General features: G+C 40.4%; 1 protein-coding gene across 1 annotated transcript in view; it reads left to right on the forward strand.

The window, feature by feature from the left end:
* The window catches only part of DOCK3 (dedicator of cytokinesis 3), a gene marked incomplete at both ends in the record, with an annotated part of 411,675 nt that overhangs the window by 288,823 nt on the left and 98,083 nt on the right, over positions 1-24,769 (forward strand). Inside the window, 2 exons of the mRNA XM_082663217.1 lie at positions 13,291-13,379; positions 23,297-23,422. Of these exons, the coding sequence (XP_082519343.1) occupies positions 13,291-13,379; positions 23,297-23,422 (215 nt within the window). The remainder of the gene's footprint in view (positions 1-13,290; positions 13,380-23,296; positions 23,423-24,769) is intronic.

Consider the following 24,769-nt stretch of genomic DNA (forward strand, 5'->3'; position numbering starts at 1 on the left):
GTTGTGGCACGCGGGCTCAGTCGTTGTGGCTCGCGGGCTCTAGAGTGCAGGCTCCGCGGCATGTGGGATCTTCCCAGACCAGGGCTTGAACCCATGTACCCTGCATTGGCAGGCAGATTCTTAGCCACTGCACCACCAGGAAAGCCCTAAACTTTTTATTTTAAATTGAAGTATAGCCGATTAACAGTGTTGTGATAGTTTCAGGTGCACAGCAGAGCGACTCAGCCATACATATACATGTAACCATTCTCCCCCAAACTCCCCTCCCATCCAGGCTGCCACATAACATTGAGCAGAGCTCCCTGTGCTATACAGTAGGTCCTTGTTAGTTATCCATTTTAAATATAGCAGTGTGTACATGTCAGTCCCAAACTCCCTAACTATCCCTTGCCCCCATCCTTCCTAGAACGTGTTATTTTTTAAGTGTTTATTCTTCTTTATGGTCAACATTTAGTTTTTATGGCTGTTGGGTTGTCATACCTTTTATTAACCAGTAATAAAGGCACAAATTAGATTTAAAAGCTGTATTAATATTTCTGTTAGTAAAAATTTAGACATTTCTATCCTAAAGGAAACCCTAATATAAATAAATGCAGGATGTATAATCATTCAGCACAAAGATGCATGTAAGAATATATATCAAACAGTACAAAAGCTGCTGTAAGAGAGCATTAAAAAATCAGAAAGCCTAGAGCAAAGGACAGTAGAAAGCCCATATCAGTTATGACAATAAATATAATTGAGATGAAAGAAAATCCTATTAGGTAAAAATTCTTAAAATAGAGGCAAAGGGCTTCCCTGGTGGCGCAGTGGTTGAGAGTCCGCCTGCCGATGCAGGGGACACGGGTTCGTGCCCCAGTCCAGGAGGATCCCACATGCCACGGAGAGGCTGGGCCCGTGAGCCATGGCCGCTGAGCCTGCGCGTCCGGAGCCTGTGCTCCGCAACGGGAGAGGCCACAGCAGTGAGAGGCCCGCGTACCGCAAAAAAAAAAAAAAAAAAAAACAAAATTCATCTATATATTAGTGAGAGACTCACAAATATAATAAGAGAAACAAAAAGATTAATAACAAATAAGCTAAGTATAATAATAAAATACGGACAAAATGAAATGTCGTAATATTAATGATAAAAAATAAATTCTAATGTAAAAGGTATGAAATGAATGTGCTGTGTGAGGAGTATCAGGGATTGACAGAAAAAGAAAACACACACACAATAAAGTTAAATTTGGTTTCCTCTTTCATCCTCCAAGAATACATATCTCACGGGAAGCAAAATGGCTTCTCAGGGTAGGCACACACATAACATGTAATGCACCACTCACTCCCTCAGCCCTAGAATCCCCAGCAGAAGCAGCCCCTGATATTTGGACTCTGCAAAGTAGAGGGTGACTACTCTACTACCGTTAAATTAAGGGTTCACACTTCATTCCGGAGATATTTACTCAACAGTTCATGTTCTTCAGTTTAAAGAAACATTGACCAAACATAGCCTTAACACACTCACCTTCTTAACTGGGGAAAGAAAGCAGAGTGAGAAGCCCAGGTGTCCTTGCCAGCATCTCTGCCTCCAGCTCACCAGTGTTCCAGAAAGCCCTTTTTTTTCCTTTACAGGGATAGAAAGAGCTGATATACTGATACATGGTGAAATTTATAGTGAAGGTCTAATTGTTGTGACCTTTGAATATAATAATGACTCAAAATTATTATGTCCAATTTATTATAAATATAAAGATAAAAGTACAGTAAAATCAAGAGATTTGTTAACATCCCTTTTGACATATAAGAAGACAAAAATAAGGATGGAGATAAATATCTAAATCAGATAAATAAATCTGACTTAGGAGAGAATCTGAATAAGGTTGATGTGACAGAGAATAACAGCATCATTGAGCTCTCACCTGGGCTGTTATCTCTTTTTTACATATGAGGGAGACAGGACACAGAGTGGTGAGGCACGTGCCTGAGCAGCCTTGTTAAGAGACCATACTCTTAGCTACTTGCTCTCCTACCTCTACACAGGGTGGCATAATTTATCATGTAAATCAGTACGTGCTGATAGTCAAATGGAGTGCTATTGCTTGCCAGGACAGCAGATGTAACTGGAGAATCCCAGCTCACCAGGCTGTATGATTCTTCCAGTGCTAAAAAAAAAAAAAAAAAAAAAAAAAAGATTTGTCCAACAAACAGAATACATCTTTTCCAGGGCCCATGGAACATTTTACAAAAATTATTCATAGAAAAAAATTTCATAAATTCCACATGGCACAAGCCACACTCTGATCACAGTGCAGTTAGCATATTAGTCATCCAGAGGGGAAAGACCTTACAATAATTCTGATATCAAAAAACATAACTTGACAAAGGTCAACCTTCATTCCCAATTATTTAACAATTTTGGCTTAGTAAACTAAGAATAAAAATGCTGTTTGTTGCAGTTTGAGGGGGCTAATGGATATCAGTAGATTGGTTTTGAGATCAGAATGTTAAGTGGGTGTAGATTAAAATGGATGTACCAATGTAGAGTCACATAGGTACATGTGGCATATTTTTTTTAATTTATAGTATGTATGTCTACTATAAATTTATAGTGTGTATATATATATATAGCAGTATGGATAAATGTGACACCTTTATTAGCAACAAAGACAACCCTCAGAATGGGAGAAAATATTTGCAAATAAAGCAACCGACAAGGGATTAATCTCTACAATATACAAATAGCTCATGCAGCTCAATCAAAAACACAAATAACCCAATCAGAAAATGGGCAGATCTAAATAGACATTTCTCCAAAGAAGACATACAGATGGCTAAAAAGCACATGAAAAGATGCTCAACATCAATAATTAGAGAAATGCAAATCAAAACTACAATGAGGTGTCACCTCACAATGGTCAGAACGGCCATCATCAAAATATCTACAAACAGTAAATGCTGGAAAGGGTGTGGAGGAAAGGGAACCTTCCTGCACTGTTGGTGGGAGTGTAAATTGGTACAGCCACTATGGAGAGCAATATGGAGGTTCCTTTAAAAACTAAAAATAGAACTACCACTTTTAGTATGAACTTGGACTTGTGCAGATAATCCAGGATAATTTCATCTCAAGATCCTCAACTTAATTACAACTGCAAAGACACTTTTTCCAAATAAGGAAACAATCACATTTCTAGGGATTAGGATATGGACATATCTTTTTAGGGACCACCATTCAACGCATTCTAACTTTTGATTAACATTAACTCTGAATTAGAAAGACTTTTAAAGTCACAGTCAATGTGGGGCCTGTTGGTGCAGAGATTGTGTACTGTCTGCAAACAGGTTGGTCCCAAAAGAGGGAAGAGGCAGATCTGAAATGTTCATGTGTGGGTCCTTCTCTTAGAAGCACTGGCCAAAGAAGTCACTCCTTTTCGCAGGAAAGTGATGGAAGGGGTGGAAGTGTTACTCACATAAGGGTTTTCACCACCTGGAAAGAGGAATAAAAATAAGTATTCTTGCTAAAGCACTATATATATATATATATATATATATATATATTTTTTTTTTTTTTTTTTTTTTTTTTTTTTTTTTTGCGGTACGCGGGCCCCTGACTGTTGTGGCCTCTCCCATTGCGGAGCACAGGCTCCGGACGCACAGGCTCAGCGGCCATGGCTCACGGGCCCAGCCGCTCTGCGGCATGTGGGATCTTCCTAGACCGGGGCACGAACCCGTGTCCCCTGCATCAGCAGGCGGACTCTCAACCACTGCGCCACCAGGGAAGCCCCCCTTTAATCCATTTTGAATTTATTTTTGTTTATGATGTTAGAGAATGTTCTAATTCCATTCTTTTACATGTACCTGTCTAGTTTTCCCAGCACCACTTACTGAAGAGACCATCTTTTCTCCATTGTATTGGTATATTCTTGCCTCCTTTGTTGAAAACTAATTGACTGTAAGTGTACGGGTTTATTTCTGGGCTCTCTATCCTGATCCATTGATCTGTATGTCTGTTTTTGTGACAGTAACATACTATTTTGATAAATTCAGCTTTGTAGTATAGTCTGAAATCCTCCAGCTCCGTTCTTCTTAAGATTTTTCTGGCTATCCAGGGTCTTCTGTGTTTCCATACAAATTTTTAAATTTTTTGCTCCAGTTCTGTGAAAAATGCCATTGGTAGTTTGGTAGGGATTGCGCTGAATCAGTAGATTGCCTTGGGTAGTATAGTCATTTTAACAGTATTTATCCTCCCAATCCAAGAATACGGTATATCTTTCCATCTGTTTGTGTGGTCTTCAATTTTTTTCATCAGCATCTTACACTTTTCAGAGGACACGTCTTTTGCCTCCTTAGGTAGGTTTATTCCTAGGTATTTCATTATTTTTGATGTCATGGTAAATGAGGTTATTTCCTTAATTCTGCTTTCTAATAGTTCATTGCTATTGTATAGAAATGCAGCAGATTTCTGTATATTAATTTTGCATCCAGCAACTTTACCGAATTCATTGATGAGCTCTAGTAGCTTTCTGGTAGCATCTTTAGGATTTTCTATGTATAGTATCATGACACTGGCAAACAGTGACAGTTTTACTTTTTGTTTTCCAATTTGGATTCCTTTTATTTCTTTTTCTTCTCTCATTGCTGTGGCTAGGATTTCCAAAATTATGTTGAATAAAAGTGGCAAGAGTGGACATCTTTGTCTTGTTCCTGATCTTAGAGGGAATACTTTCGGCTTTTCACTGTTGTGTATGATAGTAGTGGGTTTGTAATTTATGACCTTTATTATGTTGAGGTGTGTTCCCTCTATGCCAGCTTCCTGAAGAGTTTTTATCGTAAATGATGTTGAATTTCATCAAAAGCTTTTTCTGCATCTACTGAGATGATCATATGGTTTTTATTCTTCAGTATGTTAGTGTGGTGTATCACATTGATTGATTTGTGGATATTGAAAAATCCTTGCATTTCTAGGATAAATCCCACTTGACCATGGTGTATGATCCTTTTAATATATTGTTGGAGTCAGTTTGCTAGTATTTTGTTGAGGATTTTGGTGTCTTTGTTCATCAGTGATATTGGCCTGTAATTTTCTTTTTTTTATGATATTTTTGTCTGGTTTTCATATCAGGGTGATCGTGGCCTCATAGGATGAATTTGGAAGTGTTGTTTTCTCTGCAGTTTTTTTGGAATAGTTTCAGAAGGATGGGTGTTAACTCTTCTCTAAATTTTTGGTGGAATTTACCTATGAAGCCATCTAGTCCTGGACTTTTGTTTATCGGGAGTTTTTAAATTACTGATTCATTTTCAGTACTGATAATTGGTCTATTCATATTTTCTATTTCTTCCTAGTTAAGTTTTGGAAGATTGTACCTTTCTAAGAATTTGTCCATTTCTTCTAGGTTGTCCATTTTATTGGCATATAATTGCTCATAGTAGTCTCTTATGATCCTTTGTATTTCTGTGGTGCTGGTTGTAACTTCTCCTTTTCCATTTCTGATATCATTGATTTGGGCCCTCTCCCTTTTTTTTCTTGATGACTCTGGCTAAAGGTTTATCCATTTTGTTTATATTTGCCAAGAACCAGCTTTTAGTTTCATCGATCTTTTCTATTTTTTTTTAGTCTCTATTTCATTTATTTTTGCTCTGATTTTATGATTTCTTTCCTTCTACTAACTTTGGGTTTTGTTTGTTCTTTTTTCTCTAGTTGCTTTAGGTGTAGGGTTAGGTTGTTTATTTGAGATTTTTCTTGTTTCCTGAGGTAAGCTTGTATCGCTCTAAACTTCCTTCTTAGAACTGCTTTTGCTGCACCCCATAGGTTTTGGATCATCTTGTTTTCATTTGTGTCTAGGTATTTTTTAATTTCCTCTTCGATTTCTTCAGTGATCCACTGGTTGTTTAGTAGCATATTGTTTAGCCTCCACATGTTTGTGTTTTTTGCAGTTCTTTTCTTGTGGTTGATTTCTAGCCTCATTGCATTGTGGTTGGAAAAGATGCTTGATATGATTTTAGTTTTCTTAAATTTACTGAGACTTGCCTTGTGGCCCAGCATGTGTTCTGTCCTGGAGAGTGTTCCACATGCACTTGAAAAGAATGTGTATTCTGCTGCTTTTGGATGGAATGCTCTGTAAATATTAATTAAATCCATCTGGTCTAACATGTCATTTAAGGCCTGTGTTTCCTTTTTGATTTTCTGTCTGGATAACGTGTCCATTGATGTAAGTGGGGTATTTTTAAAATAAATTAATTTATTAATTTATTTATTTTTGGCTCCATTGGGTCTTTGTTGCTGCTCGCGCGGGCTCTCTCGAGTTGCGGCTAGTGGGGGCTACTCTTCGTTGTGGTGCGCAGGCTTCTCATTGCGGTGGCTTCTCTAGGCACGTGGGCTTCGGTAGTTGCAGCACACAGGCTTAGTAGTTGTGGCTCGTGGGCTTTAGAATGCAGCCTCAGTAGTTGTGGCGCACAGGCTTAGTTGCTCCACAGCATGTGGAATCTTCCCAGACCAGGGCTTGAACCCGTGTCCCCTGCTTTGGCAGATGGATTCTTAGCCACTGCACCAGCAGGGATGTCCCCTAAGTGGGGTATTAAAGTCCACTACTATTATTGTGTTACCATTGATTCTTTCTTTTATATTTGTTAATATTTGCCTTATATATTGAGGTGCTCCTATGTTGGGTGCATATATATTTACAGTTGTTACATCTTTTTCTTGGATTGATCCCTTGATCATTGTGTAGTGTCTTTCTTTATTTCTTATAACAATCTTTATTTTAAAGTCTATTTTGTCTGATATAAGTATTGCTACTCTGGCTTTCTTTTGATTTGCATTTGCATGGACTGTGTTTTTCCATCCCCTCACTTTCAGTCTGTATGTGTCTCTAGATCTGATATGAGTCTCTTGTAGGCAGCATATATGGGTCCTGTTTTTGTATCCATTCAGCCAGTGTGTGTCTTTTGGTTGGAGCATTTAGCCCATTTACATTTAAAGTAATTATTGATATGTATGTTCCTATTGCCATTTTAATTGTTTTCGATTTGTTTTTATAGGTCTTATTTTCCCCTTTTTCTTTTGCTCTCTCTATCTTTAGTGTTACCTTTGGATTCCTTTTTCTTTTTTGTGTGTATATCTGTTATAAATTTTGGTTTGCAATTACGTCAGGTGTTTGTATAGCTGTCTTTGTATATACATGGTTGTTGTAAGTTGCTGATCTCTTAATTTCAGATGCATTTTAGATACCTTGCATTTGTACTCTCCTCCTCTCATGATTACTGTTTTTGATATCATATTTTACATCTAATAGTTTTGTGTATCTCTTTAACTGCTTATTGTGGATACAGGTGATTTTATCACTCTTGTGTTTTAACCTCCCTATGAGCTTTGTTTGTGGATATTTTCTACCTTTACTGTATGTTTCCCTTTACCAATGAGCTTTTTCATTCTGTAATTTTCTTGTTTCTAGTTGTGGCCTTTTCTTTTTTACCTAGAGAAGTTCCTTTAACATTTGTTGTAAAGCTGGTTTGGTGGTGCTGAATTCTTTAGCTTTTGCTTGTCTGTAAAGCTTTTGATTTCTCCTTCTAATCTGAGAGCCTTGCTGGGTAGAGTATTCTTGGTTGTAGGTTCTTCTCTTTCATCACTTTAAATATATCATACCATTCCCTTCTAGCCTGCTGAGTTTCTGCTGAAAAATTGGCTGATAGTATTATGGGAGTTCCCTTGTATGTTATTTGTTGCTTTCCCCTAGCTGCTTTTAGTTTTCTCTATCTTTAATTTTTGTCATTTTGATTACAATGTATCTTGTCTTTTCCTCTTTGGGTTAATCCTGTATGGGACTCTGTGCTTCTTGGACTTGGGTGACTGTTTCCTTTCCCAGATGAAGGAGGTTTTCAGCTGTTATCTCTTCAGATATTTTCTTGGGCCCTTTCTCTCTTCTACTGGGACCCCTGTAATGTGAATATTAGCAGACTTGATGTTGTCCCAGAGGTCTCTTAATCTGTCCTGACTTCTGTTCATTCTTCTTTCTTTTGTCTGTTCAGCAGCAGTGATTTCCACTACTCTGTCTTCCCAGCTCACTGATCCATTCTTCTGGTTCATTTAGTCTACTGTTGATTCCTTCCAGTGCATTTTTCATTTCAGTTATTGTATTCTTCACCTCTGTTTGGTTGTTCTTTATATTTTCTAACTCTGTTAAAAAATTTCTGACTTCTTTTTCTGTGCATCCATTCTTCTCTCGAGTTCTTTGATTATCTTTACGATCATTACTCTGAACGCCTTGGGTAGATTGCCTGTCTCCACTTCACTTAGTTGTTCTTCTGGGGTTTTATCTTGTTCTTTCGTCTGAAACATATTTCTTGTTTTGTCTCAGTTGCTATTTGTATTTTTATGTATGTGGTAGGTTAGTTACTTTTCTTGACCTCGGAGAAGCAGCCCTCTGTAGAAGCGTCCTATGCATCCCAGCAGTTCCGCACTCCCGTCACCCAAGCTGTGTGCTCTAAGGGTTCACTCGAAGAGGGCTATGTGGGTCCTTCTGTTGTGGTGGGCTAACTGTGTGGATGGTCTGATAGGCCCCTAGTCTGGTTGATTGCCAGAACCTGCTTTGTGTGGATGCTACTGGCTGCTATTTAGCAGGGCCTGGTCATGAGGTGGCTGGTTGCACAATCCTACATCACCCCCAGGGCTAGTGCTGGCTTACTGGTGGGTGGAGTCAGAGTCCTGAAGACTGGGGCTGTTGCCCTCCCACTGGCAGGTGAAGCCAGATCCTGGGGTTAATGCCAGTCTACTAGCAAGCAGAGCTTGTTCCTGGAGTCTGGCTGCAGCCCAGGGATCCCAGAGCTCATTTCAGGTTGTTTTGTGGGGGGGGATGTTGGTTCCTGACACAGTTGGGTATGGGTTCTGGGGTGTCCTGAAGGTTGCATTGGCCTGCTAGTGGGCCAGGCCAGGGCCCAGCTGATCCCAGGGTAGGGTCTGCCCTGTATTGAGGGGTCATAGTTTTCTTGCTTCTGGCGTCTGCCCCCTTGTGGATGAGGTTGGTCTAGAGGCTTGGTCTGGCTTCCTGGTGGGAGGGGCTCGTGCCTGTCCACTGGTGGGTACGGCTCCATCTTGGCCCTCGGGTGGGCTGGGCCATGTCTAGGGGCAAGCCCAGAGGTAGCTATGGGCTCTTTAGTCTTTAGGCAGCCTGTCTGCTGATTGTTGGCACTGTGTCCCCACCCAGTTAGTTGTTTGGCCTAAAGTGTCCCAGCAGTGCTGCCTAGAGGCTGTTGGATAGGGCCAGGTCTTGGAACTAAAGAGCCAAGATGTCAGCCGTCAACAGTGTTCCCCAGTATGTTTGCCACCAGTGTCTGTGTCCCCAGGGTGAGCTTCATCCATGCCTCACCTCTCCAGGAGACGCTCCAAAACCAGCAGGAAGGTCTGGCCCAGGCTCCTGTCAAATTATATTTTTTTCCCTATGTGCTGGTGTGCATGAGCTTTTGTGTGAAAAAAAAAAAAGGGAGCTTTTTTCACTCCCTTTAAGAGTGAAGTCTCTATTTTAAGTAAGCCCCACTGGTCTTCAAAACCAAATGCTCTGGGGGCTCATCTTGCCAGTGCTGGGCTGGGGAGCCTGACGTGGGGCTCAGAACTCTCACTCCTATGGTAGAACTTCTGCAATATATTCTCCAGTTTGTGGGTCACCCATCTGGAGATATGGGGTTTGATTATGAGTCTTCCCCTTCTTCTGGTCTCGTTGTGGTTCCTTCTTTATGTCTTTGGCTGTAGAAGATCTTTTCTGGTAGGTTCCAGTATTTTTTAACAATGGTTCTGCAAATAGTTGTGATTTTGGTGTGAGAAGAGGTGAGCTCAGAGTGTTTTTATTCTGCCATCTTGGCCACTCTCCAAGAAAGAATTTTAATATGGATTATTTGCACTAAATTAAGTTTTAAGCCATAGTCAAAACTGAATAGTTGCAGTTAGATGAAGGTAGACAGAATGGGAATTCTGACTGGTGTCAGGGAGACAAGTACACTGAAGCCTGGTGTGGGAGTAAGGTTTTCAGGGTCACAGAACTCTGCAGCTTCTTTCTCTCTGCCCCTCCACCCTCACCCCTGCCCTGCTTTGGGTCCAGACAGACCTGTGTCTAGACTACAGCTTCACCTCACTCTCCTCATCTGTAAGATGAACATGAGAATACCTATCTTAGTGAAATAAAATATGGGAGAATATCCTGATCATTACCTACCTATATTAGGCATCCTAAAAAAGCAGACTTAAAGGTCTTACAAACAACTCTTTAAAACTTCTTGAATACTTTTTTGGGTTGCCCACCTTGGGGAAAGATGAGAAGAAAGTTGGGTGAATACCCACAGAAATCAAGAAGATAAGGAGGTAGTAGGGAAGAGGCAAATGGTAAAGTGTGCTCTAGTACATGAGTGAATAAGAACAGTATTCTGAACACTCTTTGCTGAGCAGAATCTGCACACCTGCTCTGATGCTTTGGAATGCTTAGTGATCCCATGTAGAAAACCAAAAACCTCTCACCCCTCTGTGTTAAACCTTGAGTAAAATCCCTGGACATGTAGTGGTTGAAGTGCTACTTCATTGCCTGTGCTGGTTACCTCCTCCGTGAGGAAGGTGTGCCACAGAGGCACACAGACCTGTTTTAGATACAATCCCTTGTGAGTCTTATGATTGAGGGCAAACTATCAACATCAGTAATCATGCTCTAAATACTAATTTGATTGGATACAACATAATCATGCTTCATTATAATCATAACTCATTTGGTTAATAAATGCTTATTACATTTATATTTTTTCCTTACGAAATATCCTAGTGATTGGTTAAAATATGCTAATGATACCACATCCATTTAGTTTCAGATGATTTGAGTAGCTCCCTTGGCATCCTAGAAAGGGAGATAATTGAAAGGCCAGTTAAGAGGTGATTACACTGGTTTGGAAGAGAGGTGGTAATGGCTGAACCAAGGCCATGAAGAGGAGAGGTCAGATGTGACAGATTTTAAGATAACAAAATCTACAGGATGTGATGACAGCTGGAAGAGTTCTGGTTTAGTGAACTAGTGGGTTCTACTCAGAAGGAGTTTCTAGGAGCTGACGGGTGGGTAGGAAATGATAAGCTGTCTTGTGGCCATGCAGGTCAGAAACTTAGGGGTGAGTCTGGGCTGGAGACACTGCTTTGGGTCTTATCTGCTTTTGGTGGTGGTTGAAACCATGGGAGCAGGTGAGATTGCCCAGAAAGCTTATATGGTAGGAAAGAAATGGGCTTCAAATGCAGATCTCTGAATGCCAATGATAGTTAAGGGGCATACAAAGGGAGAGGAGTACAGGGGACAAGTCATCAGGTGTCTGGCATCTGAATTGTATGTGTCGGGTGGAAAAGTACATGTCAGTGAAATAATACACATTGTCACTGTTGATGTGGTTGATAAAGCACCAGCTCACTGGTTCTATACTGCCAAAGAACCAGTGAGTGTTTTATTGGAGAAATACTGAAATTATACTACCCATTGGAGAGAGGGAGTTAATTTTCAAGACTCTTTTTTTTTTCCTTTTGGTTTTATTTATTTATTTATTTGGATTCTTTGTGTATGTATTTTTTATATATATATATATGTATATATATACTTGAGATGTATAGCATGTTACCTTGATATGTTTATATATTGTATTATGATTGCCAGTCAAGCAATATTTATCACATTGCATCATTATAGTACAATATTATTGTCTGTATTCATTATACTGTGCATTAGTCAAGACTCTTATTTTGAAGTGGGGGGGAATACACTATAACAAACTATAGTCAGATTTCTATTAAAGAATGTAACTACTGATTTTGTAAACCTAGAAAGTGACAAAAATCTGACAGCAAGACAAGTCTCAGTCCTCACCAGCTGGGCACTTCTCTGATGTATTGACTGATTGGAAGAGCTGAGACAGTGTGCATGTCAGACAGGAAGGGCTAGACGTGCTGCTGCCAGCACCTCTCACTTTTGATTTCCAACTGAGTTGCTAATCACAAGTGATCATTTTAAAGAACACTCTCCCCCTTCCTTTCCTTGGAAGGATTTCTGTAAGCAGAAGTTATCCTCACAGCTCTGGACTTTGAGAACCTTATCTTTGACAATTCTTTGTAACATCTCTAAGTGAGGCTTATTTCTACTAAGGAGTCCGAAGAGCCACTGATTAAGAAAAATTTGTCCAGTGGCCAACCTCCTTTATCTCTGAATGGTCTCTATACAAACTCTTTTATTTAGAAACCTGTTGTGCTTCACGCTGCTGGATGGCACCTGATATAACTCTTGCTGGAGTTTCCTCTTGCTGTGGCTGGACTACACACTTCTAAGTTACCATGGAAAGATCCTGTGTGGTTTCCTTTGTACATGGACTCTGTTTTCTGGGGTCAGTGGGTTCTCCCTATCCAACAGGGGAAGGGAGGGGCCGAGGCTGTGGAGACTCTGGGTGTGACATGGAATTTTCAAGAGATGATTCTAATCTCATTGCAGTTGTTTCATCAAGATGTCTACATTAGGATGAGGAATTCCTTCCTAGTCTCTGTTCCTAAACCATACCAAGTGGTTGTATGACTGCAGCTTTCTTGGAATTTTCCTTTAGTGGGGAAGACTCTAAAAATGTCAGAAATTAATAGAGGTGCAGTGTTGTTCCTTCATTCTCTCTTTTCTCCCAATCCTGAAGTCCCTAGGAAAGAACTTTATCCTTACATATTTAGGCATCCAGCCTTCTCTACTAAGCCCTCCTTCTCCTTGACTACAGAGGATTTCACAGTGAACCAAGCCCACTACTCTCCCAAACTTTTCTTCTTATCGTGGTCTGGCTGAAATACAGCCACAGGCAAATATCAACATTGCCCTGAGCTTAGCAGGATTTTTCTCTGGGGCCATTACAGCAACAGTTGAATGACTGCGTAGAGCAAGTGTGACATGGAAGTTTGTAAACAGCAGTACTTGTTGAAAGGAACTGTTTTTTCCTCTATCAGGAGCTTTCCTCTAGAGCCTAGTTTTAAGGGTGTATAAGGAACTAAAAATGAAAAAAACTTGTCATGTGGGAAAGTGTTACTTCAGAGAATAGGATATTTTGCCACTCAAAAATATTTGCAGAGGTTCATTTTAGAGTTTCTACTATTTCCTCAAATATGAATCTTCTGTGTGCCTTACCAGAAAATGAGCCTTGTCTAATTTAGTAAAATATATGTTCATTTCTTTAGGAAAGTGAGTTTGAAGTATCCCTTCAAACTTAGTGTTACACATTGAACGTCAGACCAGATGTTTAAAACTGTTGAGAATCATAATGCCTGTCCTTCTGTTGCAGGTGCAACAACGAGAGTGAGTGGTCCCAGATCCACGAGAATATCATCCGCAAGTCCAGCGCCAAGTACTCTGCCCCCAGCGCCAGTCATGGTAACGTGCTTCTTTGGCTAGGAGACTTTGTGTTGCATTTGCAGTTGCTGATCATACACACCTTAGTTGATTTGTGCTGATCAGTTGCCAGATGTAAAGTTCAGTCTCCTACAGACATTTTTTCTCCTGTTCAGGCAATTTCTCTTTCTTTTTGTGATAATTTGAGACCTTCCCTAATTACTTTTTTAAAAAAATTTTATTGGAGTATAGTTGATTTACAATGTGTGTTAGTTTCTGCTGTACAGCAAAGTGAATCAGTTATACCTATACATATATCCACTCTTTTTTAGATTCTTTTCCCATATAGGTCATCACAGAGCATTGAGTAGAGTTCCCTGTGCTATATAGTAGGTCCTTGTTAGTTATCTATTTTACATATAGTAGTGTGTATGCATCAATCCTAATCTCCCAATTTATCCCTCCCCCCAACCCCCCCTAGTAACCATAAGTTTGTTTTCTACATCTGTGACTATTTCTGTTTTGTAAATACATTCATTTGTACCATTTTTTTTTTAGATTCCACATGTAAGTGATATCACATGATATTTTTGTCTTTCTCTGTCTGACTTACCTCACTTAGTATGATAATCTCTGGGTCCATCCATGTTGCAGCAAAGGGCATTATTTCATTCTTTTTTATGGCTGAGTAATATTCCATTGTATGTATGTACCACATTTTCTTTATCCACTCCTCTGTCGATGGATATTTAGGTTGCTTCCACGTCTTGGCTGTTGTAAACAGTACTGCAGTGAACATTAGAGTGCACCTGTCCTTTTGGATTTTGGTTTTCTCCAGATATATGCCCAGGAGTGGGATTGCTGGACCATATGGTAGTTCTATTTTTAGTTTTTTAAGGAACCTCCATACTGTTCTCCACAACGACTGTACCAGTTTACATTCCCACCAACAATATAGGAGGGCTCCCTTTTCTCCACACTATCTCTAGTATTTATTTGTAGACTTTTTGATGGTGGCCATTCTGACCAGTGTGAAGTGAGACCTCATTGTGGTTTTGATTTGCATTTCTCTGATAATTAGTGATGTTGAGCATCTTTTCATGTGTGCTTTTTGGCCATTTCTTCTGACCAAAATACATTTTCTGCTCTTTCCATGGTGGATTCCTTATGCTTTGATAAGTAACTTGAGTTCCAGTTTGAATCCAGAGTGAACAAAAGTGTTGCCGGGTTTGTCACATTGTGAAGTCTGTTTTTTGCTGAACAAAGGTTACACACCCAGCCCCCAAAAAAGACACACATAAATGTCACTTTTTCTATTCCTGTTCAGTGTTAGCATCACCAAGAAAGCCTGACGCTAATGAGAGTCAATGATTAGTCTGCCAGTATCAGTCATTCTGGAACTAAAATAGAAGATCTTTATTTCAAAACAGCTTTCATCTTAGCTCAACTTCTCCTTTTCTTTTTCCCTCATTTTAAAACTCTGTTTAGGGCTTCCCTGGTGGCGCAGTGGTTGAGAGTCCGCCTGCCGATGCAGGGGACACAGGTTCGTGCCCCGGTCCGGGAAGATCCCACATGCCGCGGAGCGGCTGGGCCCGTGAGCCGTGGCCGCTGAGCCTGCGCCTCCGGAGCCTGTGCTCCACAACGGGAGAGGCCACAACAGTGAGAGGCCTGCATACCGCAAAAAAAAAAAAAAAAAAAAAACTCTTTAATTTCTATCTAAATCTTGATTAAGATTAATTTGATTACTGATTAAGAAAAATTTGTCCAGTGGCCAACCTCCTTTATCTCTGAATGGTCTCTGTGCAAACTCTTTTATTTAGAAACCTGTTGTGCTTCACAGCACATAGTACAACTGTACATGTTATATCATGTACAGTTGTACATATTAACATTAATGCTAAACTGAATATTGCTTGATTAAATTAGAAGCACTATTTAAAAGCCTATAAGATCTGAATAGACGTTTTTCCAAAGAAGACGTACAGATGGCCAGCAGGCACATGAAAAGATGTTCAACATCATTAATCATCAGAGAAATGCAAATTAAAACCACAATGATATATCACCTCAAACCTGTCAGAATGGCTATCATGAAAAAGGACGCAAATAACAAATGTTGGTGAGGCTGTGGAGAAAAGGGAACCCTCACATACCGTTGGTGGGAATGTAAATTGGTGTAGTGACTGTGAAAAACAGTATGGAGGATTCTCAAAAAACTGAAAATAGAACTACCATGTGACCCAACAATTCCACTCCTGGGTATATATCCGAAAAAAAAAAACCACTAATTCAAAAAGATGTATAGATGTATACACCCCAGTGTTCATAGAAGCATTATTTACAGTTGCCAAGATATGGAAGCAACCTAAGTGTCCATCAAAAGATGAACGGATAAAGAAGATGTAGTGTATATATATGTACAATGGAATACTACTCAGCCTTAAAAAAGAATGAAATTTTGCCATTTGCAAAAACATAGATGGAGTTGGAGGGTATTATGCTAAGTGACATAAGTTAGAGAAAGACAAATACTGTATGATATCACTTATATGTGGAATCTAAAACGTAAAACAAACTAGTGAATATAACGAGAAAGAAACAGACTTGCAGATATAGAGAAAAAACTGTTGGTTTCCAGTGAGGGGAGGGACATGGGGAGGGGTAGAAGATTAAGAGGTACAAACTACTATGTATAAAATAAATAAGCTGCAAGGATATAACAACACAGAGAATATAGCCAATATTTTATAATATATATAAATGGAACATAACCTTTAAAAGTTGTGAATCACTGTTGTACAGCTGAAACTTATATAATATTGTACATCAACTACACCTCGATGAAATATATAGAATATATAAATAAAAGTAAAAACCTATGAGCTTTTATATACCCTTGAAGATAGCTATCAAATTTACATAGAACTGTGTTTCTCCAGATAGTTTTTATTGAGTTGGCCAAAAAGTTCGTTTGGTTTTCCGTAAGGTGGCTCTAGTAGCGCTTAGTTGTCTTCAACTTCATTCGAAACAGTTTTGTTAGATTATATTGTGACAGCTGTCATATCAGCATGCATTTTAAAAAAACTTAACAAAATTGGTGATTTTTGTGTAGCCATTTTAATATCGAAGATGGAAGAAAAAAAGCAACATTTTCGGCATATTATGCTTTATTATTTCTAGAAAGGTAAAAATGTAACTGAAATGCAAAAAAAGATTTGTGCAGTGTATGGAGAAGGTGCTGTGACTGATCGAACGTGTCAAAGGTGATTTGTGTATTTTCATGCTGGAGATTTCTAGCTGGATGATGCTCCATGGTCAGGTAGACCATGTGAAGTTGATAGCGATCAAATCAAGACATTAATTGAGAATAGTCAACGTTATACCATATGGGAGATAGCCAACATACTCAAAATATCCAAATAAAGCATTGAAAATCATTTGCACCAGCTTGGTTATGTTAATCTCTTTGATGTTTGGGTTCCACATAAGTTAAGCGAAAAAAACCTTCTTGACCATATTTCCGCATGCAATTCTCTACTTAAACGTAACAAAAACATTCTGTTTTTAAAACAAACTGTGACGGGTGATGAAAAGTGGATACTGTACAATAATGTGGAATGGAAGAGATCGTGGGGCAAGCGAAATGAACCACCACCAACCACACCAAAGGCCGGTCTTCATCCAAAGAAGGTGATGTTGTATACATGGTGGGATTGGAAGGGAGTCGTCTATTATGAGCTGCTTCTGGAAAACCAAACAATTAATTTCAACAAGTACTGCTCCCAGTTAGACCAACTGAAAGCAGCACTCGATGAAAAGCGTCCGGAATTAGTCAACAGAAAACGCATAATCTTCCATCAAGATAACGCAAGACCGCGTGTTTCTTTGATGACCAGGCAAAAACTGTTACAGCTTGGCTGGGAAGTTCTGATTTATCTGCTATATTCACCAGACATTGCACCTTCAGATTCCCATTTATTTCAGTCTTTACAAAATTCTCTTAATGGAAAAAAATTTCAATTCCCTGGAAGACTGTAAAAGGCACCTGGAACAGTTCTTTGCTCAAAAAGATAAAAAATTTTGGGAAGTTGGAAGTATGAAATTGCATGAAAAATGGCAGAAGGTAGTGGAACAAAACTGTGAATATATTCAATAAAGGTCTTGGTAAAAGTGAAAAAATGCATGTTTGGGACTTCCCTGGTGGTCCAGTGGCTAGGTCTCTGTGCTCTTAATTGGGGGGGGGGGTGCAGGGAGGAGGGTTCGAGCCCTGGTCGGGGAACTGGATCCCACATGGCGCAACTGGGAGTTCGCATGACGCAACTGAAGATCCCGCATGCCAAAACTGGAAGACCCCCCCACCCACATGCTGCAACTAAAGATCCACGTGCTGCAATTAAAAGATCCTGCATGCTGCAACTAAAAAGTCCCGCATGCCTCAACGAAGATCCCGTGTGCCACAACTAAGACCCGGTGCAGCCAAATAAATAAATAAATAATAATAATTTTTTTTTTTTAAAGGAAAGAAAAGTGTGTCTTTTATTTTTACTTAAAAACTGAAGGAACTTTTTGGCCAACCCAATACCGCTAAATTGTTTCATAATCTCTTTTATATAGCCTTCTTTGTTTTAACTTCCATAGACCTGTTGTAAATAAAAAGTTGCCCTTAAATGACAGTGTAAAGCCACTTCAGGGCATGGCAGTTCCCAAAGTTGTTGAAAAGAACTTTTTTTTTCTTTATCAGGGTCAACATATATTGAACTAGGAGGGTCCTCAGAGCAGCTCCAAATCAGAGGCTTCAAAGTTTGAGACTTCTCTAAAACTCTGTAGCGTGGGGTTCCTCAGGGCCTTTTCCACTGTTTTTAAGTGCCTGTTTCCCCTTATATGTGCCTGGATGCCAAGGAGCTACACGCAGTGTGCTGGAAGGGGAAGGGAGTTCATATTCCTCACCTAAAACTAGGCTAAAGCAAGAGACACATCTTGTTTTTAAAATACAGAGAAGTTACTACAATTTGGAAAACTGTTCACACCAATATTTATAGTGTTCTTTGCTTTATTTCCTTATTTTATTTATAAAAAGCTACCCTTGGCTACAAGTTCTTGGGATATGATGTGATTAAAACATGGAGAGGGGCTTTCCTGGTGAACAGTGGTTAAGAACCCGCCTGCCAATGCAGGGGACACAGGTTCCATTCCTGGTCCAGGAAGATCCCACCTGTCGCAGAGCAACTAAGCCCATGAGCCACAACTACTGAGCCTGCGCTCTAGAGCCTGCAAACCACAACTGCTGATCCCGAGTGCCACAACTACTGAGGCCCGCATGCCTAGCACCCATGTACTGCAACGAAGAGTAGCCCCCGCTTGCCACAACTAGAGGAAGCTCATGCACAGCAACAAAGACCCAATGCAGCCAAAATTATATAAATAAAATAAATAACTTTTTAAAATAAATTAATTAATTTAAAAAGCGTTTTTTTTTTTTTAAAAAAAGAAACAACCAAAGTGCAGTTTCCACCATCACTTCACCAGGTTAAAATGCTGAATTTTGTCTCACCTCCCAGAGTGAGCAAGAAACCATGCCATCATCAGTGTCCGTGATTTTTGTCCAGAACTCACAGACACTGGCCACTTAAACAGTGTTAGAAAAGCACCCCATCCTCTGTGCTGGGGCAGCATAGACTTCAGAGAGCCTCAGGATGGCCGTAGTGAGAGGAGGTCTTCATGCTGTTGAGGGAAATCCAGGAGGAGAAATAGGCTGCTTTTCTTTGAAGCGTGTGTCTGACTGCTTCTTGGCAAGGCTTAACTTGGAAGCTGGTTGAGATCTTGGAAATCACGTGTTTCAACTCCCTCATTAAATAAATGAAGAAACTGAAGCTCAGTGAAATGATTTAGTGGCTTAACCAGGGAGCCCAGGTTTCCATACTGCAGGCACTGGCCTTTCCACTCTGTTGTCAAAGCTTCTGAGCATGGGTTTTCCACTGCTGGTCTTCGTGTCAGAGAATTTCATAATTGCTCAAAGAATATTTCAGGTCTTTGTTAATCTCCTTAATTAAAGATACTTCTTTATAAAAAGTTAATTTACTTTACTGTAAACTCTCACCCATCTTTGTTAAACATCATGAACAGTTCATTGCCTTGGCAGTCTGTTTCAGAAGTCATTAGTGCTTTCCTGTCAAGTCAAATCATACAAAAATGCAGAAGGAGTTGCTATGTTGGTTTTTTCTTTTTAAGATTTTTTTCGATGTGGACCATTTTTAAAGTCTTTATTGAATTTGTTACAATATTGCTTCTGTTTTATGTTTTGGTTTTTTGTCCGTGAGGCATGTGGGATCTTAGCTCCCCAACCAGGGATTGAACCTGCAGACCCTGCATTGGAAGGTGGAGTCTTAACCACTGGACCGCCAGGGAAGTCCTACTATATTGGTTTTGAGTGCTGAGAGTAAATGTGTCATCCAGCAGTAAATCTCTTAGGTGCAGCTTTAATATATGTGGCTCTTCATTTTTGTTATTGGCCTCTTAGGTATGTAGCCACAAACCCAACTTTTAGCAAATAAAACAGTTGATGCCGTGGTTTTCTATGTATTTTATTTATTTATTTATTTTTATAAATTTATTTCTTTTTGGCTGCATTGGGTCTTTGTTGCTGCACGTGGGCTTTCTCTAGTTGCGGTGAGCGGGGGCTACTCTTCATTGTGGTGCATGGACTTGTCATTGTGGTGGCTTCTGTTGTTGCAGAACACGGGCTCTAGGTGTGCGGGCTTCAGTAGTTGTGGCACGCGGGCTTCATTAGTTGTGGTTCATGGGCTCTAGAGTGCAGGCTCAGTAGTTGTGGCGCACAGGCTTAGTTGCTACATGGGATGTGGGATCTTACCAGACCAGGAATCGAACCTGTGTCCCTTGCATTGGCAGGCGGATTCTTAACCACTGTGTCACCAGGGAAGCCCTCTATGTATTTTTATTTTATTTTATTTTTTAACATCTTTTCTATGTATTTTTAAATGGCTATTAAGTACAGCTTTATTTACAAATCTTGGGCTAAGGTTAATTTGCATTATTAATCTTCATCTAGTTCTTCCACAAGGGATGCGGATGGCGAGGGGCCAGGGCCAGATTGCTGGCCCTCCAGTATTCCAAATAGGTGTCAGTTGTGTCCAGTAACGTTTTTATGGGGACAGCGTTTAACTTGAGGTTAAAAAGGCAGTTTTCTTGTGTTAGGGATCAGATTAACAGAGAACTTGTATAGACGTATTTACTGTCAAGTTCTTTGGCTTGAGAGCCAGATGATTGGTAGGTAGAATACCCAGAATTGCTAAAGGACTGGTTGTGTACTGGGTAGGTGAGTTGTCGTTTTTCTGAGTTATTCACAGAGGCTTTTCGGTCCTAAGGACCATGCCTTACCATTATTTGGCATGTGCCTCAATCACTCAGGGTTTCAGAACCAGAAAAGTGATCCAGAAGTTCTGGGATTCCAGCCCCTACAAAAGGGGATGGAGTTTTCCTCTATTTTCTTATTTCTTACTTGAAGTATTGTTGATTTACAATTTATATTAGTTTCATGTACACTATGAATCGCTATTTTCATAGCAATTCAACATTTTTATAGATGATACTCCATTTAAAGTTATTATAAAATAATGGCTGTATTTCCTTGTACTGCACACTATATGTTTATTGCTTATATATTTTACACATAGTAGTTTGTATCTCTTAATCTGAGTGATGGAATTTTTATAGCCTCCATTGGTGGTTTCTTTCATTCTTCATGTGCCTTTTCACTTGCTCTCTTGCATAAACTGAAGGCCTCTTAAATGTCATGTTTGGAAGAGGAGAGCAGCTACTCAGGATCTTTTTGAGTAGCTTGAAAGCTAGATGTGATTCTCCCAGCACCTTTAGTCTACATCCTCACAGGTTGCACTTCGCATATATAGGCCAATTTGATAGCTCAAAAAATGAGGAGATGAAAGGCAGTCAGTGGGTATTGGAATAAATCCTTGCCAATGCAGAACGGTAAGAGTGCACTCACTGATTTTTTTTTTTTTCCTTTGCCCTCCATCCACTATCTCAGATTCTGGAAACTGTTTCATTCTTAGCTATCTGCTCCAGGCTAGGCCATCTCCTAAGTCAGTGGATTTTTGTTCACCCAGAGGATGAGATGTAATGATAGCTGTGTAAAGATACTGCAGATAGGGCTTCCCTGGTGGCACAGTGGTTGAGAGTCCGCCTGCCGATGCAGGGGACACGGGTTCGTGCCCCGATCCGGGAAGATCCCACGTGCCGCGGAGCAGCTGGGCCCGTGAGCCATGGCCGCTGAGCCTGCGCGTCCAGAGCCTGCGCGTCCAGAGCCTGTGCTCTGCAACGGGAGAGGCCACAGCAGTGAGAGGCCCGCGTACCACAAAAAAAAAAAAAAAAAAGATACTGCAGATAAATAAGCTGAGGTTGTGGGGGAGGGTGAGTACCTCACCAACCTGCTGTCTTCTATAGAAATCAAAGGCCTTCAGCCTTTCAGGGTCATAAACTAATGGTAACTGAGTCCATCAAGTGATTAGGCTATAAAAAATTAATTTAGGGTGGCCGAATCTCAAACACTGATTATCTAACCAGAACGCCAACTGGAATATCATATGTCTGCTTTTCAGGGCACTGTGATCCTGGTGTTAATGACACCTGCGACTTCATATGTGTAATCCCAGGGTTTCTTGAGGGATATGCGCTTAGCTGAAGCAATGAGATCATCTTGAGGTTCTGTCTGGGCGGCAGTAGAACTGTATTTCCTCCACTGACCCAACAGTGAGAGTACATATTCCTAGTTCCTAGAATACTTTGACCTGCTAGATACAGTATCTGTGACTCTCCTGACTTCTCTTTCTCCACTTCTCCATTTCCTCTCCCTTCTCCCTTCCCAGACCGTTCTTATTCTACATCTCCACTTGTTACTGTTACTGTCTCCATTCTAACCACCACTCTTTTGATTGTCCTGATTATCATAACATCTTCCCTCATTTCTAGATATTCATCTTCTGCTCAACTCCCAAGTTTCCAGATTGACGAGGGTGCTTCCTGCTGACCCATAGATCAGCACCTAAACTCATCCTCCTACCAGCTAATCTCATTCACAGTGTCTCAGAGGCACTCCAAACTCCATCTAGGCTTGACTTCACAGACTCCTAGTCAGTGGCTGCAGTGAGGATCCTTGAGGACAGGGGAGGAGAGTGATTTCCAGGAGACTTTCTTTGTGCAAAACTCCTAAGTTACAAGTAATGAGCAAAAGCCAGATCACTTTAGGGGACATTGCACATTCTCCCAAGTTCTGAATAAAGCCCCTGGGATCATCTGGAGTATCTGAAATTCTTAGAGTCTGAAGCAAGGCTCAGTTAGCCCCACAAAATATTCTTTCCTTTCCTTGCAGTGCATTGGTTCCCTGCAGGAAGAATGTGATGTCTGCTCTGCTGCCCTCTGTACAAGCCATTGCAAGGTTGAACCAGAAAATTGCATCCCGCACTTTGGCATAAAACACAGCATCTCTTAACCTAGTCGTTTCCAAATGGTGGGACACCCTCACACAAGGTCTTCTTTGGTTACACTTGTTTCTAGTCTGCCATTGTTTCTATAGACTTCTCTGGGTTCCTAAACTTACAGTTTATGTGAATCAACCCCCTCATTCAATATTCACTAAGACCCAGTCCGGCCCTGGGCTGGATGCTGGGGAACAAAGAGGAAGGCAACTTAATCTCCCAGACCTCAGTTTGTATTTAATAGAATAGTTCTCTGGATTTTTGAGATTATCTTGACTTAGATTCTTTTAGCTTTCTAGCATGTTTCTTCAGAATAATGTGTACTTTCTGCATCAAAACTTTTCTCAAGAAAAATGCTGAATTTTGCACATTTTTGCCTGAAAAAATGTGACTGTGTTTTCTAGGGTAGAAGTATGATACTGAGTAAAAACAATGCTTTTGTTTTTGCAGGTCTTATCATTTCTCTGCAGCTTCTTCGTGGAGACATGGAACAGATTAGGAGAGAAAATCCTATGATATTTAATAGGGGATTGGCAATTACAAGAAAATTGGGATTTCCTGATGTCATCATGCCAGGTAGGCAGAACTTCTTGGGGCTGGGGTGGGAGAAGGGTTAGGAGGATTGAGTCCAGTGCTCCCCTTGTTAGCAGGTGGTGAACTATGCTGTGGAGGAGACCTGCAACCTTTAAAATCCTCTACAGCCGAAGTCAGGTTGCTGACTGCAGTCTGCAGCCAGTTGCTCCTTTGACTCTTGTTGGCATCTGTTCTTTTCCAGAAGCCCCCACATATGTTCACCAGTGCAGCACAGCAATGCAGCAGATGAGCTTTTTTGTCTCCTATGGAGACCGGATGGTAGGAATCAATACAGAACTTCTCATGAGGATGGATTTTTATACTCTTCTCTTCAATTACATTTCCTAGAGGAGAATCCCCTCATAGGAACATCCTCTTTAAGGAAAATAGTGCCTATAGTGTCAATGAATCCCAGTTCAGTTCATGTAGGAATAGCAGATATATTTGTATCAGAAAAATGAATCATAATGAAAATACCATAATGTATCAGAAAAATGGGTCAGGCAAATGGTATAAGTTAGGCACTGTGAATAGTACTATCTGGCCAGTTTCTCAGAAATTGTCTAACTCCTTTCATCTAATTCCTGATGGAGAGCCAGGGCAGAAAGTGGGAATGCATTGACTCTCAAGTGTGGTTCCAGCAGGTCAATCTCAGGTTCATGCTTCCTGGCCAGGGGGATGCAGACCAAGCTAGAGAAGTGGATCCAAACAGGCCATCAGAACCAAGGGGGCTGTAGGGAGTGAGGGAAGAAGGGTAGAGGCATGGCTCCGATGGATGGCAGGTGGTCTGATAACCAGAGAAGATGGGAACAAGGAGAGGGAAAGCAGACAGACTGTTTGTCTGGATGAATTATGGGAGGAGTAGTAGCCCTACCTTTTCCAGTGATTTTTTTTTTTTTTTTTTTAGTAATGTGATTTTATTTTATTTTATTTTTTTAACATCTTTATTGGAGTATAATTGCTTTACAATGGTGTGTTAGTTTCTGCTTTGTAACAAAGTGAATCAGCTATCCATATACATATATCCCCATATCTCCTCCCTCCCACCCTCCCTGAGTTTTAATGTTCTGTTAAAAGTTTATTTGCCTTTGTTTAAAGGAGCCAAGCCAGGCTAGACTAAACTGATTGTGACCACTCTAAATATCACCTATTTGGAGTTCTTCATGGTGCTGTAAAATCCTCTTGTTGGAAATATTTGCCAGCACATACCCAGAGGAGAGTATGGCCTGAGTATAGAGAAGGCCTGTGTGATGGATTCCAGCTGCCCTCCAACTTCCCACATTATGCCCAGACTTGTTTTCTGTTGCCTTCGTTCTCTGTCCATAGACACTGTGAATGCAGAGCAAGCTG

This window comes from Grampus griseus (genome assembly GCF_964374135.1).
Source record: "Grampus griseus genome assembly, chromosome: 10".
Taxonomy (NCBI): Eukaryota; Metazoa; Chordata; class Mammalia; order Artiodactyla; family Delphinidae; genus Grampus; species Grampus griseus.